Here is a 15,272-nt window from a genome sequence, read left to right on the forward strand (position 1 = left end):
CCTCGGCCCCTACACCACGTCTAAATAACTCTTTTTTTCGTTACCGCTTTTTGTAAAACTACGTAAAGCCCCACGAGCTACTGTGAGTTCGATCCTTGAATATGAAACAAGCTGAGACTGAGCCGTACTCCGACGCTGCAAGCGTCAAACCCCACCGCCCCCCCCCTCCCTACCCCTACCCGAGCAGCGTACCGGGCGCGCCATGAGCTGCGCGAGGTGGTCGCTGGCGATGCAGGGCTGCAGGACGCGCTCGCGCAGCACGCCCTGCTGCGCCGCGCGCAGGTGAGCCGCCTCCTGCTCGATCCTCTGCCGCAGGCGCCGCATGTCCTGGGAGATCTGCGACAGCGAGCGAGGCGAGCGTCAGCGCCGTCGCAGCCCTCGACGGCGCGCTCCCATGACCGGCGTCGCGGCCGGGCATCATCACCGCCGCTAATGATATTACGACGACCACCACCACCACCAAAGACAAAGATCATCCGTGTAGCCTTAACAGACTGTTGGGGCAAGGGCTGTTGGTGAGCAACTACGAAGGCCGGGACAGCACACGAGGAGGCGGTTGGCCAGCACCACGCCTGACCAAATTTGTCTCCCCAGTGGCGATGTTTACGCACCGCCACCACCATCGTTACCACCACCACCACCACCGTTGCCACCACCACCAGGCATTATCACCACACTGCTATCATTAGCACCACCACCATCGGGGAGCGCGGGGGGGGGGTGGGGGGAGAGATGTGGAAAGGGTGTATGCAGTTAATAATCTTGACAATCAGCTGGTAAGCATTGCTCAAGGTTTGATTTTTCTCATCTCACGAGTGGGATCCGGCCCAGCCCCCACCCCCCCCCCCCACTCCAGCTCTGAATGACGAGTCGCCACTGAGCCCACCGCCGCCTCCGACACCGGCCGCGCGGTTGCCCCACGTGGCCGCGCCACCGTGCTGGCACGTGTACCGCGGAGAAGGTCGTGCGCAGGTGCGGTGGTATTTTCCGGCGGAAGTCGGCCGAGTTGCGCAGCTCCTTGAGCGAGAACTTCTTCATCACGTCGCTGGTGCTGCGGCCCCCTACGCGGACAAGGTCCTTCTCGAAGCGCGCGATGCCTGCGGGGAAAACCCGACACCGCGGAGGGAGCCCCATTACGACCGCTCGCTCGTGCCAAACGTTGCGTCTCGAGCCTGTCTGTGATTGTGATGTGTGCCTGTTGAACTTCTTTTGCGCCTGCACGTAGCCAACCGTGCTAATCGGAGGTGATGGCAGACCGGGCTTCACAAACCAGATTGCTGCTGCTGGTGTTGCCCTGCGTGCGTGCATGCTGCTGTACAGTAGCCGCCTGTTGCTGCTGCAACGAGCCGCCTAGGCTATGGCAAGCGGTTCGTTTAGAGTCGCAGCCTGTGAGTGTTACATTTGTACACGCTGGTAACATTTACCGCCGCGGTACATCGGCACTCCCAATTCACCGTTCGTCTTCATGGTTTACGGAGATTGTGAAGAGAGGCGGAGGGGGCAACTCGAGCAGCAGTTGGTCACAAAGTCACATTCGCAGTCGTCGTACCCAAACGAAGTTGCAAAATTACGTTCGTGACGTTTAATAATTAATTGCACGAGAAGCTTTCCGCTGTTGCAAATGTATTCATTATTTCAGTCTCCCTCGAGCATCGGACCTGGTCTCAAGCCGCACACACATGCGTACATGAAGCCACACGGGCGAGCGCCTTCCTCCGTCCACCGGCGCGTACCTTCCAGGAACTGGTCGAGGGCGTGGTTCGTGTAGCACACCACGAGGATGGGGCTGGGCTGGCCCTTCTGCCACACGGGTGCGTTGTGGAGCAGCAGCTGAGCGATCTTCAACCCCACGTACGTTTTACCTGCAGAGAGTCGGAAGGGTTTTGGAGGGGGGCGACACTACGGTGGAGAGGCGCTCTCTGGTGTTGGGCGAGATCGGCTTTCAGACACGGCTCGGGTCAAGTAGCGCACAGCGTGTTCGGCACGGGCACGCAGATGTGGCAACCCTCGTGCGTGTGTGTACGTGTGGGGAGCGGTGGTGTAGCGATTGGCACGCTGCGCTATAAACCCGGCAACCCGGGTTCGATTCCCGCTCACGGCCACCAACAGTGACAATCATCTGAACTGGTCCTGGGCCTCCCCTAGGTCGACTCAGCCTCAAATGAGTACCTGGTGCGGTGTGTAAACATCACCACTAGGGAGATGAAGGCGGTCGGGCGTGGTTCTGGCCATCCACCCTCTCGTGCGCCGTGCCGACCTTCATAGGTGCTCGTTAACAGCACTTGCTCCTCCAGTCTGTTAAGGCTATACGGGGGGGGGCTCTTTTGTCTTTGTTTGTGTGCGCATTTATTTGGGAGGAGTCATGTAGTAGTTAGCGTGACACGCCTTGACCGCGGTGATTTGAGTTCTCTTCCCGCTCATGGCCAACATCAGTGACAAATATCTGGACCATTCCTGGGTCCGCCCAAGGTCAACCCATCGTTAATTGAGTACCTGGTGTGGTGCGTAGATGTCGACACTGGGAAGACAAAGGTGGTCGGGTCTGCCACTAGCCACACCACCTCTGTGTGACGTGTTGGTCTTCGTAGTGTTGCTCACTAACAGCACCTGCCCCCAAAAGTTTGTTCGTCCTTATCTTATTTTATATTCGAAGAGCACCTTAGCTCAAGGCACTTTACACGGTCTAAAAAGCAATCACAAAAACACAGTGATCTAGATGCCAGGGGTGTGCAAGGGTCGAGGAATGAGTGACCATAACAGAGGGCATTTAGGGGTCACAAAAAGGCAGGTGCATGGGAGGGGAGGGAAGGGGAAGAGAAGAATGGGCAATGGAGAAGAGGTGGGCTTTGAGAGAGGAACGGAATGAGGCTAAGGAGAGTGGGACTTCTTAATAGACAGGTGGAGGGGGTGCAAGGAGAGAGAAGAATCGAAAATTAGATGCTGGCACAAGGAGGAGCGACGGAGAGACGGAGGCGAGTGAGTACCGGTGCCGGGCGGGCCCTGAATGATGGCGAGCTCCCGGCTGAGCGCCAGCCTCAGAGCCTCCGCCTGCGACTCGTCGAGCCGGAGGTCGTCAGCGCTGGGCCACTGCCGGGCGTCCACCACGTCCACCATCGGGCGCGGCTCGAGCAGGTGCAGGTACGAGTCGTCCGGCAGCTCCGTGTGCAGCACGGGGCTGAAGTCGTACTTTGGTCTGCGGATCGCGGGAACCGCCGTTACCAAAACCATCGGCAACGGGATTTCACACGTTACTGCTGTCGTGGTGTAATGGTGAGCGCACTGGGCTAGGCCAATGTGTGAACATCGTCTTTCGCTCGTGCGCCGTGTGGCAGCCGGACCCCAACATTCCAGCATGCCCCACGTGTCAAACCCAGTGGTATGGTATTCATCGAATTTGTTCTTTTTATTTTTACATGTGTAATGCCCACAGTTTCCGTTCCCTTTCAAAGACGGAATGACTCGGAGGCAAAGGGAACCACAGGACATGCGGGAAGGCAGCCAGAACCGTAAGACAAAATTGCCCAAGTTCTGTGGTCCTATATTTGGGAGTGTTGCCAACACCAAAAATGAATGTTTTCTACATCGCACATACGGGCGCGTATAGGACAATCAATGGTGTAATGGTTTCGACACTGGAATTGCAATCCAGAGGTCGCCAGTTTGATTTCCTGGCGTGGCAATTAAGTTTCTACAAATCCCCGGCACCTCTGTCCATCCAGCGATAAAAATGGGTGTACGTAATAGCAGATCACACGTGGTGGGCTAATGTGCGGATACGCATACATCTTCCAAGATTCTGGCCATCATGGAAGAATAGGCCAAATACCCTCTAGAGAGGGGATCTCTTAAGCTCCTGTTAGTGGAGGCCCTTATGCCAGCAATGGCATGAGCAAAGAGTTTATGGGTGTTTGGCTACCTGTCTATAATATCAGGACAGCCAGTGGCATTCAATCAACAGACGGCAACTTTTGATGAGACTCGTGAAGCTTAAACTGACAGAGGCAACCGGGGAACATGAATCAGTGACATCAGGTCACATTGGCCAATTGGTTCGATGCCATTTCCTTGAACCCTCTTATTTAAATAAATAAAAGTTGCTGAGCTCAGGCCCAAAGACCAATTACATAGAGCAGTTAGCAGCAGGAAGTACGAGAATTAATATAATTTAGTATATTAAATTATAACCCTTTGTTAAGTCACTGCTGAATAAGGCCTCTTCCATGCCGTGTTGTTTGTGGTGGGCGTTTGACTTTGACCATACTTCACCATGCTCGTCAGTGCAGGCTGGTGAACCGGCTCAGATACCGTTCGCCGCTGACGTTAGCCATGGTCAAACTCCGGTCACTCGGAACGTGCAATTTGCACTCACCGCTGCACGACCCCTCCACCCTTGCGGTTATATTGCAGCGAAAAATGTTTCTTTAATTGAGCAACTTGGGGGAAAAAATAATGACAGGAGGGAGCTTCAAGGTAAACCAGTGCGAGAAAATATGATCAAATAAATATGTTGCGTGCTTTACATTGGCGCAGCTATCAAGGTCGAGGTGTAAAGTTCACGACGACAACGACTCTGGTGGCGGCCATGACGCTGCTGAGAAAGTGGTGAGGATAAATCGGTGAATGTCGAGGAATCTTCCACACTGTGGCTGCGTGCAACGGCCTCGCCCTCACCTGGGCAGAGTGGCCAGGTAGTCGGGCGGCTCCACGTCCTTCTGGCACTCGACGATGTAGCGGCGGAACGGGAAGTCGACCTCCTCGGCCTCCTGCAGGCCCTCCAGCACGTGGCGGTACGCCTCGAAGTATGCCGTCGTCTCCACCATGAGGAAGACGTCCGACGGCTTGACGTCGGGCAGCTCCCGCCGGCTCTCCTTGCTGAAGCAGAGGCTCACGAGGCCCTGGCGGAGGTCCTCGCAGCCGCGGTTGGCCACCGACGCGAAGAGCATGCTGTCGAAGTTGTCGCGCGAGAGGCACACGAGCGAGCCGAACAGCAGCCTCTTGGAGTTGTCCCAGCGCACGGAGCGCAGCGGGCGCACGTCGAAGCTCACGTTGTGGATGATGCCCACCGAAGAGCAGGACGGCGACACGAGCCGCACGTCGTGGTACACGCGGATGTCGTCGTAGCGACGCCGCCGCTGCCGCTGCTGCTGCTGCTCGTGCCCCGCGACGCTCAGCAGCTCCGCGATGCCCTCGCGCAGGGGCCTCAGGAAGTCCTCGCGCAGCAGCCGGAACTGCGTGTCGAGGTACGTGGCCACGTCCGGGTAGCCGCCGCGGACCACGTTGGCGCGGATGAACGGCTCGGCCTTCTCGTGAATATCGGCGTACGTCGGGTAGATGGACAGCGTGTGGAAGTCCTCCGGCGGGCGCGACGACGGGTCGCCCCTGAGCGCCGCGGCATCCGACCGGAGGTTGCCCTCGCGCTTCTTGTTGAGCAGGAAGTCTGTGAGCTTCTTCAGCTCCTCGTAAGCCTTCTCGGCTTTGGCGTCGAGGGCGACGCCGCAGAGCTTCAGGTAGTTGACGCTGCCCTCCACGGCGCTCAGCAGCAGGGACACGTCCGCAATCGCGCTGGCCGGGAACGTGCCGATGATGGTGGAGAGGAGCGCCAGGATGTCCGCGATCTGCGCCGAGAGCTTGCCCAGCTTCTCCGGAGCGTTCTCGAGCTTCATTTGCACCACAAAGAACGGCAGCACCCTGCGGAAGAAGGGCGACTCTTTGACGGTGGACAGCATGTGCTGCAGGCTCTTGCGGTTGCCCTGGCAGACGCATGCCTTGGCCAGCACCTGCACGAGCAGCACCAGCACGTCCCTCTGCATCTCCATCTTCTGGAGGAGCGGACGCAGCCCGCAGATTGGAGACGCCAGGCGCATCACGATCTCCGACGGCTCCTTCTCCAGGAGGTCCCACAGGGCCCGCGTGCCCATCGCCCGCTCCTGGAAAGTCCTGGGCCCCCTGTCGTTGATGTCGCGCGGGGACCCCCCCCACGTTCTCCCGCCGCCACCGCCGCCGCCGCCGCCCCCGCCATCGCCGTCATCCTGCCACCTGGGGCCTCTCTGTGGGGCCTTCCCGGACGTCCCTCTGCCGAGGGCCTCGAGCGACAAATCCCTGTCTTCCCGGCTGCTGCTGCTGTTGTAGCGACCTGGCCCATCCCCGCGCCGCCTCCGGGTGTGGTCGGGACACGTGTTGTTGCGGGAGAGGCACGGCCACTCGTCGGTGGTCGCGAGCGTCCCGGTCTTCCCGCTGTCCCCGGGCCACCATCTCCTCTGTGCCGGTGGCTGCGTCACGAAGGGCTTCTCCGGGCACCCGCGCTCCAGCCCCACGTTCGTTTGGTCCTCTCCCCACAGGGAGCACTGGGAGGGCCACGCGGACGACTTATCTGGGAAACGTAAAGAGGGATAAGAAAACAGAAGCATGGCAACTGTGCTGTGGTCTCTTTTTACATACGCAGCTGGCTCTGACATTACTGTTCTGAGTTTTTTTTTCTCGCATATTGACATAAAACAGTACTTGCTGATATAAAAATAGAGGAATGGGGAGAATAAATCCTAAAAAAAATATCAGCTTAGGAATCAGTCAGAGCCGCCTCCTCCTCATCCCTCCTCTCTCCCAACTCCTGCTCCTCGCTTGCAAGGACTCCCTACATCTGCCATTGTCATCGGGCCCCTCCCGTGCCACCTGCCTGGGTTATCCCATGATCGACATTATGTTGAGGTAGTCGCTGTCCTGGGAAATCTGTAATGTCTTCCTGGGACATTAAGTTTTTTGTCCTTTCCCCCGCACCTCCGATCAGTGTGGTTGGCTACGTAAGTTCAACATACGTACACACATTAACAGTCACCTGTTTTTGTCGGTTTTGAAATAATACACTGCTCAAGACAACACATTTACATGTAGTTCTCACCCCCTCCTCTGGTATCGTTATCAATTCTTCTCCCCGCGATGTCCCATTTTTTGTTCGTTTGTACCTCTAGAGGCGGCCACCCTTGCCCTCCGTGGTGTACGTACCGCTCACGTCGGTTGCAATGGGGGACGACGTGGGTGGCACCCACCCCCTGCCCCGACCCTGCCCGCCCCTGTGGCCCCGGCCGCCCCCCCGAGCCCGGCCACCACCCCTCCAGGGCCGGGTCGGTCCTTGCCAGGCCATCTTGGGCCCCCTGGGCCCTGCAAGTCAGAGAGAAAGAGACATAAACAAACATTGTTTAGATGCATAACACTTCACAAGCACAGAGCAAAGCTATGTATAGGAGACTGCCCCAATATGGTAGGCGTGTTTTTTGTAGAGAAAGTGGATTTGTCCCTGGGAATTCACTGGGAAATCAGCTATCGCGCAGCATTTGCGTGGTTAGTTTGTTTTTTTCTCTTGTACTTTTCCTCTGCTTCGCATGAGGGAAGGTGTTTATAATCCGCTCACACCACCCAGGCACCGGTGTTTGTGATCGGGGGTGGTTATGCAACACCGCGGTGTGTTTCCAATATTGTCGATTGTATGTGGATTCATCTTCTTGGTTCTTTCGGTAAAATCACGTAGAATGGAAATAAAATAATAAAAATAAAACGTAATAAAATAAAATTCTCACGACGTTTCGGCCACAATCACAACACAAGTAGCCTACTAAAATTCTCACGACGTTTTGGCCACAACACAAGTAGCCTACTTGTGTTGTGGCCGAAACGTCGTGAGAAATTGATTTTATTATGTATGTGGATTGTGAATGCTGACAATTTGGCCACGATTGGTAATGGTACTTTCTTTTAATTTGCCAGTCCATAATAACATGGGTAGGAGTTCAATTCAGAAAAACCGGCACTGCAAACACCCCTATAAAAATGGTACCTTCCAGTACTCCGCCACTCAACCACAGCAGCCACAATCATGGGCTGATCATCATGGAAAATGCCACCGATTGTTGGGGTGTTTTGGGAAATTACTTAAATTGGGGAAGGGATCATTCCATTTGAACTGGACTAGAGGACGGTCCACACCTCATCAATTCTGGTTATTATTTTTCAAGAACATTTGAGATAAGTACTTGTGAAATTTTAACACTAAACCAACATTACGGTTCCTCGCTAAACATTTTGGGCAAGATATGGCCCTTCACAAATGTGAACCTTTGATCTGGATAAACATCACTTGAGATTAAATTTGGCATTTTTAAAATTGAAATTTTTAAGCCAGAGCCTTGAAAATGTGCATACTGACTAATTGTATCATAAAACAAATCTGTCATGTTAATAAATTATATTACTGTACACATTTATAAGAAAATGATTATTCAATGTTGCCCAATTGTTGTATATTGTTTTCAATTTGAAAAGCATACTAAAAGTTCAACTTTTTCCCATGTTAAATAGGTTACTAAAAATATTTTGTCTTACAGATACCTCATAATTTCAAAAATAAATGCGCTAAAAATGTACCACAGGGAGAGTACAGAAATGCACCTACTATACATTAACGATTTCACATATTTCCGGACTTAACATTAATTACTGTCAAATATATATATAAAAATGTGTTCCTCAATTACACCGTAATATTTCAGAATATCTTGATTATAAAGCACTTAAATTGTGATATTAAAACTGCTACTTTTGTCGCGATTTGTATTTTAGAGGTTGTGGGTCAACTTTTAAGGGCCATATCTCAGGAAATGCAACATTGCAGGACAATGAGGGATGGATGGCCGGTGGGTTGGGGAGGCCTTCGTCCAGCAGTGGATTGACCATGGCTCATGAAGATTTCAGCCAAATATTTCCTTCAGGGACATTTTGGTTCCATTCATATTTCCTCTGTATCTCTGGAATCGTTTATTCAAGAAAATCTCAGATGGTCAGGTTGTGGGACTTCTTTAGCAGTTGGCCGGTTGACGCAGAATGACCCATCGTGGTTTTTCAGATTCCTCTGTCCTCCTAAAATTACCCAACATAAACCCATTACAACTGGTTGTTCCGTCTGAATACCACACGTAAGGTGGGTGTGCTGCATTTCAATCAGACCATTCCAAAAGCACAATGTGAGCAGTGTTGCCGACTGCCATTTTGCCCCGCGTGTGTTTTTATTTTCCAACGCCCACCCCTGCAGGCGTACTGGGGGGCGGTCACCACGATAAGCAACCCAGACCAATGACGCAAGTTCAATCCCAGCCCCAAGCCAACATTTCCAACAATTTCATTTCCCTCCTCCCACTCGTGTGGACAAGGAAGCAGGTGCCTATGACCTCGAACCAGTTTTGCCTCAAAACAAGTGACCATGTGTGTTCCATTTGCCACTAATGTGTGTGAGTGCTCAATGTGACGTTTTAAAAATAATTTTACCGTGCAGGCCGTCTGCCTTTTACGTAAGTTGACGAATGGCGACTTCCATCCCCGAAAGGAGTGCGGAACCAGTTTCTTTACGTCTAGGAGAGCACCATTTATTATTGTGTCATGTTCTTTGCTTGCAACAGCCATTGGCAGTGTGTCAGGAAAACACAATGTTCTGATAACACAAAATGATTTCGTCATCAGGTCAAGACGACAGCCTCACTCCCACCCCCGGTCTTCACAGCCGTGGGTGCTGCAGGATCTTCCCCAGTTTTTTTTGTAAAACACCGAGTGGCGATGTAGGGGGAATACAAACATCCGTCAACTCGGTGTGGAAAAAAAAAACACATTTTTCGTGAATTTACACGGAAACCACCTTTAAAACCTTTGTGTATTTCAGTTTGTATTGCAACACAGAATTTTGCCGAGAGGCTTTTCAATCTGTAGACCGAATCATACCAAAGTCTGGCCAGACGGGCTTAAGAATAATTGCATACGTTTAGAAAATCCTGATGACCTTTGCATCATGTCCTGTATGCACCGTTGTATGATATTAACTCTCCACTGGGTAGACGCTGGAGAATCTTGGGTTGTTAGGGATTGGATGCCTCATGGTGCCCAAGTGATGGATATGCTCATGCTGTGAGTGGTACAAACATCCCATCTGTCTGCTACACTATGTGGCGTTGTCTAGTAACTTGTGTGTAACGTTTAGCGCATTGCGCTAACCGGCGACCCGAGTTCGATTCCCCGCTCACGGCCAATACCAGTAATGATTATATGAACCAGTCTCGGGCCTCCCTAAGGTCAACTCGGCATTGAATGAGTACCTATTGCGATTTTTAAACATGGCCACGAGGGAGACAACGGCAGCCGGGCGCGGTGTTAACCAACCACTTCCTCGTGTGCCTTGCGGGCCTTCAAAGGTGTTCGCTAACAGCACTTTCCCTGACAGTCTGTTATGTCTATATGCGTAATCTTTGGCCATGGTTTTGTTGTGTGTTATCCAGCTAATTGCGTGTGGGGGGGGGGGTTCCACGGTCGCACAATGTATTTTGTTTGCTTGACCCAAAAGGTCAAATGGGGGACATGTTCCCTTGAACTGGTAATCCTGCACACGTGATACCAAACACAAGAGCCTCACAGCATTGGGTGAAAGATGTCTGAATTCATTGGCTTTAGAAGCCTCAGATGAGCTGGAGGGTAGAATTTGAAGGGGCCATGAGCATTGAGAGCACGACTGTGGATGAGGAAAAAAGACACAGCTTCGAATTGCTGTGTTCATCCGACTCGCACGTCATAATTGTAGGCGTATTTTATTCAAAGCTCCTGCTATGGCGTAATGTTAGCACACTGGACAGGCAATCCAGTTCAGAGATTTGCCGGTTCAGCTTCCCAGCACGGCAGTTGAAACGATAGTTTCCTGGATCTCTCCGCCTCTGTCCGTCCAGCAGTATACGTGGGCAACCAGTCAGTCGGCCGGCAGGTAACGCGTAGCAGCGTAAATGTAGGTAACTCCAACTTCTTCTGAGACATCCAGCCAGCGCGGAGGACTAGCCAAAAACACTCTCTCGTGGAGGGGTTTATCTAGAGCTCCCGTCATTGTCGTAAGGAACTGCGGAGCTGCGCCTTTCGCTTTACCTTCATGATAAGTTGAAGCTTCCTTATCTTGATAGCCACATTGCCAGGGTGACGCAAATGATTCTGACCACCGAACCTCTGACTACTGCACCACACATCTCTTGACCCCCAATTCCGTACCCTACGTTTGTCCAGAGGCCACTCTCAAAACCCCCGGGTTGCCACGGGAATGCAGGTGGAGGTCGCGAGAGATGAGGAACTGGGAATTGAGTCTGTGCCGCGGTCCACTGTGGAGTGAAATTCAACCAGGAATGTGCGTGAGAGAGTCGGCTACGGATTTTAAATTAATTATTTTATCGAGAAGCTCTCTTCTGAGATCACTTTTGAGTGATGTTTGACGCCCTTTACTTTGATATACTTTGTTTAATCAGCCATGCAAATGTACTACTTGCAAAGAGTTTTAAAACAAAAAGTAAATCTATCTGTTGTTTTTTTCCGATTTTATATTTTATTTCATACCTGCAGAAAATATCGAATGCACCTTTTATCGACTTGTTGTGACACGAACTTAAGCCCAATTTATATATATCTTTATTATTCAAAACTTTAACAAACTGGTTCGCCCAGCTTGTATATTTCCATGATTTTAGCAAGAGGGGGTTGTGCCTTTGACCCAGGAAGTATTTTGCCAAACCGGTTTTTCATTTAAAAAGTGGAAAAAAGCCATTTTGCACAATGCATGGATGGGTGGGTGTGATGCACACACACGTGTATAAAAAAATAACCCTGTATTTGACCGAGTGTACATGACTAGTGAACCGTGATAGTGTAGTTGTGTCAGGCTTTTAAGGACACAATTATGCATGTATAAGCTTGTGTATGATAGACGCTTGCTAACAGCACTTGTCCCTACCAAAAACAGTAGGTTTACGTCTAAATGTATAGGCTTTTCACTTTACCTGCATATAGTGTGTGTGTATGTAGATCAGCAGCAGCACATGCTGTGATGACTTCAAAGCAGAATGCTGAACAAGTCATTAAAGGTGGGGGGGGGGTGGGAAAACAGATCTTAACACCACACTGAAAGTACTACAGCACGGTATGTGTTTGTACGTAACAAAAATAACCCATAACGTAAATCAGCTGGCGCATTGTCATGCCACTGCTGGATGCTGTGTCACTCAAGGGGGTTGTGTGACCATATAACGCAAGTTGGTGAAGTGGGACACTCAGGACCCCTTTAGATGCCATGCACCACTGATGTTAGCTGTGGCCGGGAGTCAAACTCGGGTAGTCAGGCTCATGAGCGTAGTGTTAAAACCAATGCGCCGTCAGACCTTTATAGCCACAGATGTGTAGGTATTATACATGGCACACAGAGAGGTGAGAATTGATAGTACGATATGCTTACAAGTGATATGCGGTGGGCATTGTGGCAAAATCTACTGTTCTCCTGTACTACTACTCTCCCGTGTCGAAGCTCCACGCCTCCACCAACCCGCAATAACCAGCGTGGTGAAGTATGGTCAGATAACCGCCACGCACGACCTGCACAACCTGCACGACATGGGGATGCCCTCGTCTAGCATCGGACGGACATAGAGCAGCTGTTCGGGGGACATCCTTACAGGACTGCCACGCGCATCTGCAATCGGTGAAAGGGGCCTTGCACGTTGGCAGATGTGAATTGTTGCGTCGTAAGGCCAGCCCAGAGCGCAGTGCAGAATGGATGGACTCAGGTGGCTTTGATTATAATGATTCCGCATTGCCAGAGCACCACGTTCCAAGATTCAACGCCGTGTACACATTCAACAGTCGGTGTGTACATCCGATTGTTGAATGTACACAGGCGAAGAGGTGCGCTGCAATACATAAAGGATGGTGCCTGTAAAAAAATGTTTTGCGTAATTTAATGCTCCGATTATATTATTTAACTCTGCATGCGAAGAGCTGCACGTGACTCGCAGGCACAGAGGATGACTGCATTCTGTGGCTTACGTAAGACTTAAGAAGAAATATGGATTGTGGATGTTTTTTTTTCTCTCTCTCTCTCGCAAGCTTTGTCCCCCCGCTCACCGCCGCCTTCTCAATTTAGAGTAATGTCATGTTCAGAATACAAAAATGTTCTACTGCCGTACTGCATTTCGAGGCAGCCATTTATTCAATGATCCTACACAGTTCAACACAGATGACATATCATTTTATCAAATGACGATGGGCATTAAGTACAATCTACATTGTGCCTGAAAACGGGGGGTGATCAAAGTTTCTTGAGAAATGATTTAGTTTTACAATACGGTGCATTAACTCATTATCGTTGTCTGTGTTGCGATACGTAGCATGTAGGGTATGACATTTGGGTCTTTCAATTTATCCTGCCAGGTCGCATGTCTCTTATTCGCATTTTTGTATTGTTTGGTTGGCTGTCATGCATATTGCACATGCCTCGCTTAGATTCTTGCATTCCATCTGGTTAAATAAAAAACACGAAGCAAGTGAGGTGCATGCGTACATCTCACTTGCTTCACGGAACCAGATTATAGCCAAATTTAAAGTCTGTCTGTTATGATGGAGACCTACTTTGACTGTGACATGCAGGACAATAATTTAATAATAAATTCATCAGAATTCATCAGAATTTATTATTCATACCGTGCCTCCCATGCAGCGCCTTACAATGTTAAATGCCCAGCTCTTTTGGAAGTCCACTGCTGGATGAGGGCCTCCCCCATGTCGTGCGGGTCACCGGGGTTATTTTACCGCAGGTCACCATGCTGGACAGTGCAGATTGGTGTAGGTGTGTGCATGGATGTTAATTGACCATCCTTCACAATGGTCAGTGTCGGTTGGTGAAGGCGGAGGAGCATAGACGTTTTAGCAGAGTATAGTGCAACAGTGGATGTTGCTGCATTGCCCCTCTGTTGCCCAACGTGTAGCCCTGCAGTCGCCTATAACACCTGATATAGCATGGCAGACGCCCATCCGAGAACTGGTCAGGCTCAACCTACTTAGCTTCCCGAGATCTGATCAGACCGGATGCATTCTGGGTGATTTTATCAGAGGCTTAAAATAACAATAATATGTGACATTCAGTCTCACGATGCCCAACTCGTACAAATGATGAAAATGAATAATTAAATGCATGGCAGCTCCAGCAAAGGGGAGAGTAAAATATTTTTGCAATGAAATCCCACGTCTAATTTTGTCATAAATAATTCACACAATGTCACAACATTTGACGCCACTCCCCGCCAATAAATGCGTACAACTCCGTTTCATACTCTCACCATTCCCCACATATAGAGCACATACCATTTTAAATTCTCAACCACATACACATACGCACACCATGGCGCTCTCACCAGCCCGTGTTAGTAACGGGAGGGGGGGGGGGAAATGCAGCGGTTACGTAATGATGTTCACATGCGCACACGCGCACACGTATGCAGGACCAACACAAATTGGATGTTTTGCCGCTGGGTCATTATCAGCTTGGGGTCATTGGATGTAGAAAAAAAAATCCAGCTGCATTTTCCCCCGGCTGTATTTGGTGGTAGATATCGTGATATATGTCTTATTAGAATCACCCCATATATATGAACACATGTTTATGTGTATCTTAATATGAATAAATATCTACCTACACTCAGTCAAACGTACATTTACTGTTAATGTCATGAATATAAGCGTTGCACCAAAAATATTGTTGTGGTGTTAGTGGTTAGGGCATTGTGCTGTGAACCTGACAATCCGAGTTCAATTCCCAGCCGCGGTTAACATCAGTGGCTAGCGATATCTGAACTGTGTTGGATCATCCCTGAAACCCATGTTGATCAGCATGGCGAAGTATGTTAAAAAACACACCCATGACTGACACGGCATGGGGAGGCCTCAATCCAGCAGTGGATTGACTGGCTAAATAGCTGTTTCAGCAGATGACGTGTCACAGATGACAACTGTGTTACTGATGAGTATTGTGTGAATGCCTACGGCTCTGTGATGATTGCTAAGAACGAGAATCTGGCCCAAGACTGTTGTGCAGCTCGAATGTCAATGAGAAATATTGACCTTGAAGGCATGTTGGCCAATAGGTTGGTTATTATTTTCAGCATGTGTATTTCCTTTTCGTGATAAATATAACTTGAATTGTTTCTGCCTCAGCAGTCCTACAGTTCAAGTTAAACCCCCCACAGGACTACAGTGTACACAGGAAGAAGTATTTTGGACTTAAGGGTTAGGCTCTTAAATTTTGTTAGTAAATGTGGAGCCCTCGCTCATGCCTCTGCTAACAGGACATCCACGAGTAACTTTAGAGAGCTGCCCCCCTTCACAGAGTACCTTGGTCAACCCGTCATCTTGGAAGGGGTAGAATAACCCACACTCTGCCCCAC

The 15,272-nt window shown here is 50.5% G+C and overlaps 1 protein-coding gene across 1 annotated transcript in view; it reads right to left on the bottom strand.

Moving 5' to 3' along the window:
* Positions 1-15,272, bottom strand: part of LOC116944215 (NFX1-type zinc finger-containing protein 1) — a 42,609-nt gene that overhangs the window by 20,700 nt on the left and 6,637 nt on the right. The window contains exons 2-7 of the mRNA XM_032957730.2: positions 7,000-7,155; positions 4,672-6,370; positions 2,985-3,193; positions 1,734-1,862; positions 952-1,097; positions 193-336 (exon numbers count right to left, since the gene is read on the bottom strand). Coding sequence (XP_032813621.1) covers positions 193-336; positions 952-1,097; positions 1,734-1,862; positions 2,985-3,193; positions 4,672-6,370; positions 7,000-7,138 — 2,466 coding nt within the window. The 5' untranslated portion in view covers positions 7,139-7,155. The remainder of the gene's footprint in view (positions 1-192; positions 337-951; positions 1,098-1,733; positions 1,863-2,984; positions 3,194-4,671; positions 6,371-6,999; positions 7,156-15,272) is intronic.

Source organism: Petromyzon marinus, chromosome 20 (assembly GCF_048934315.1).
Source record: "Petromyzon marinus isolate PM22_M1 ecotype Great Lakes invasive population chromosome 20, UKy_Petmar_22M1.pri1.0, whole genome shotgun sequence".
Taxonomy (NCBI): domain Eukaryota; kingdom Metazoa; phylum Chordata; class Hyperoartia; order Petromyzontiformes; family Petromyzontidae; genus Petromyzon; species Petromyzon marinus.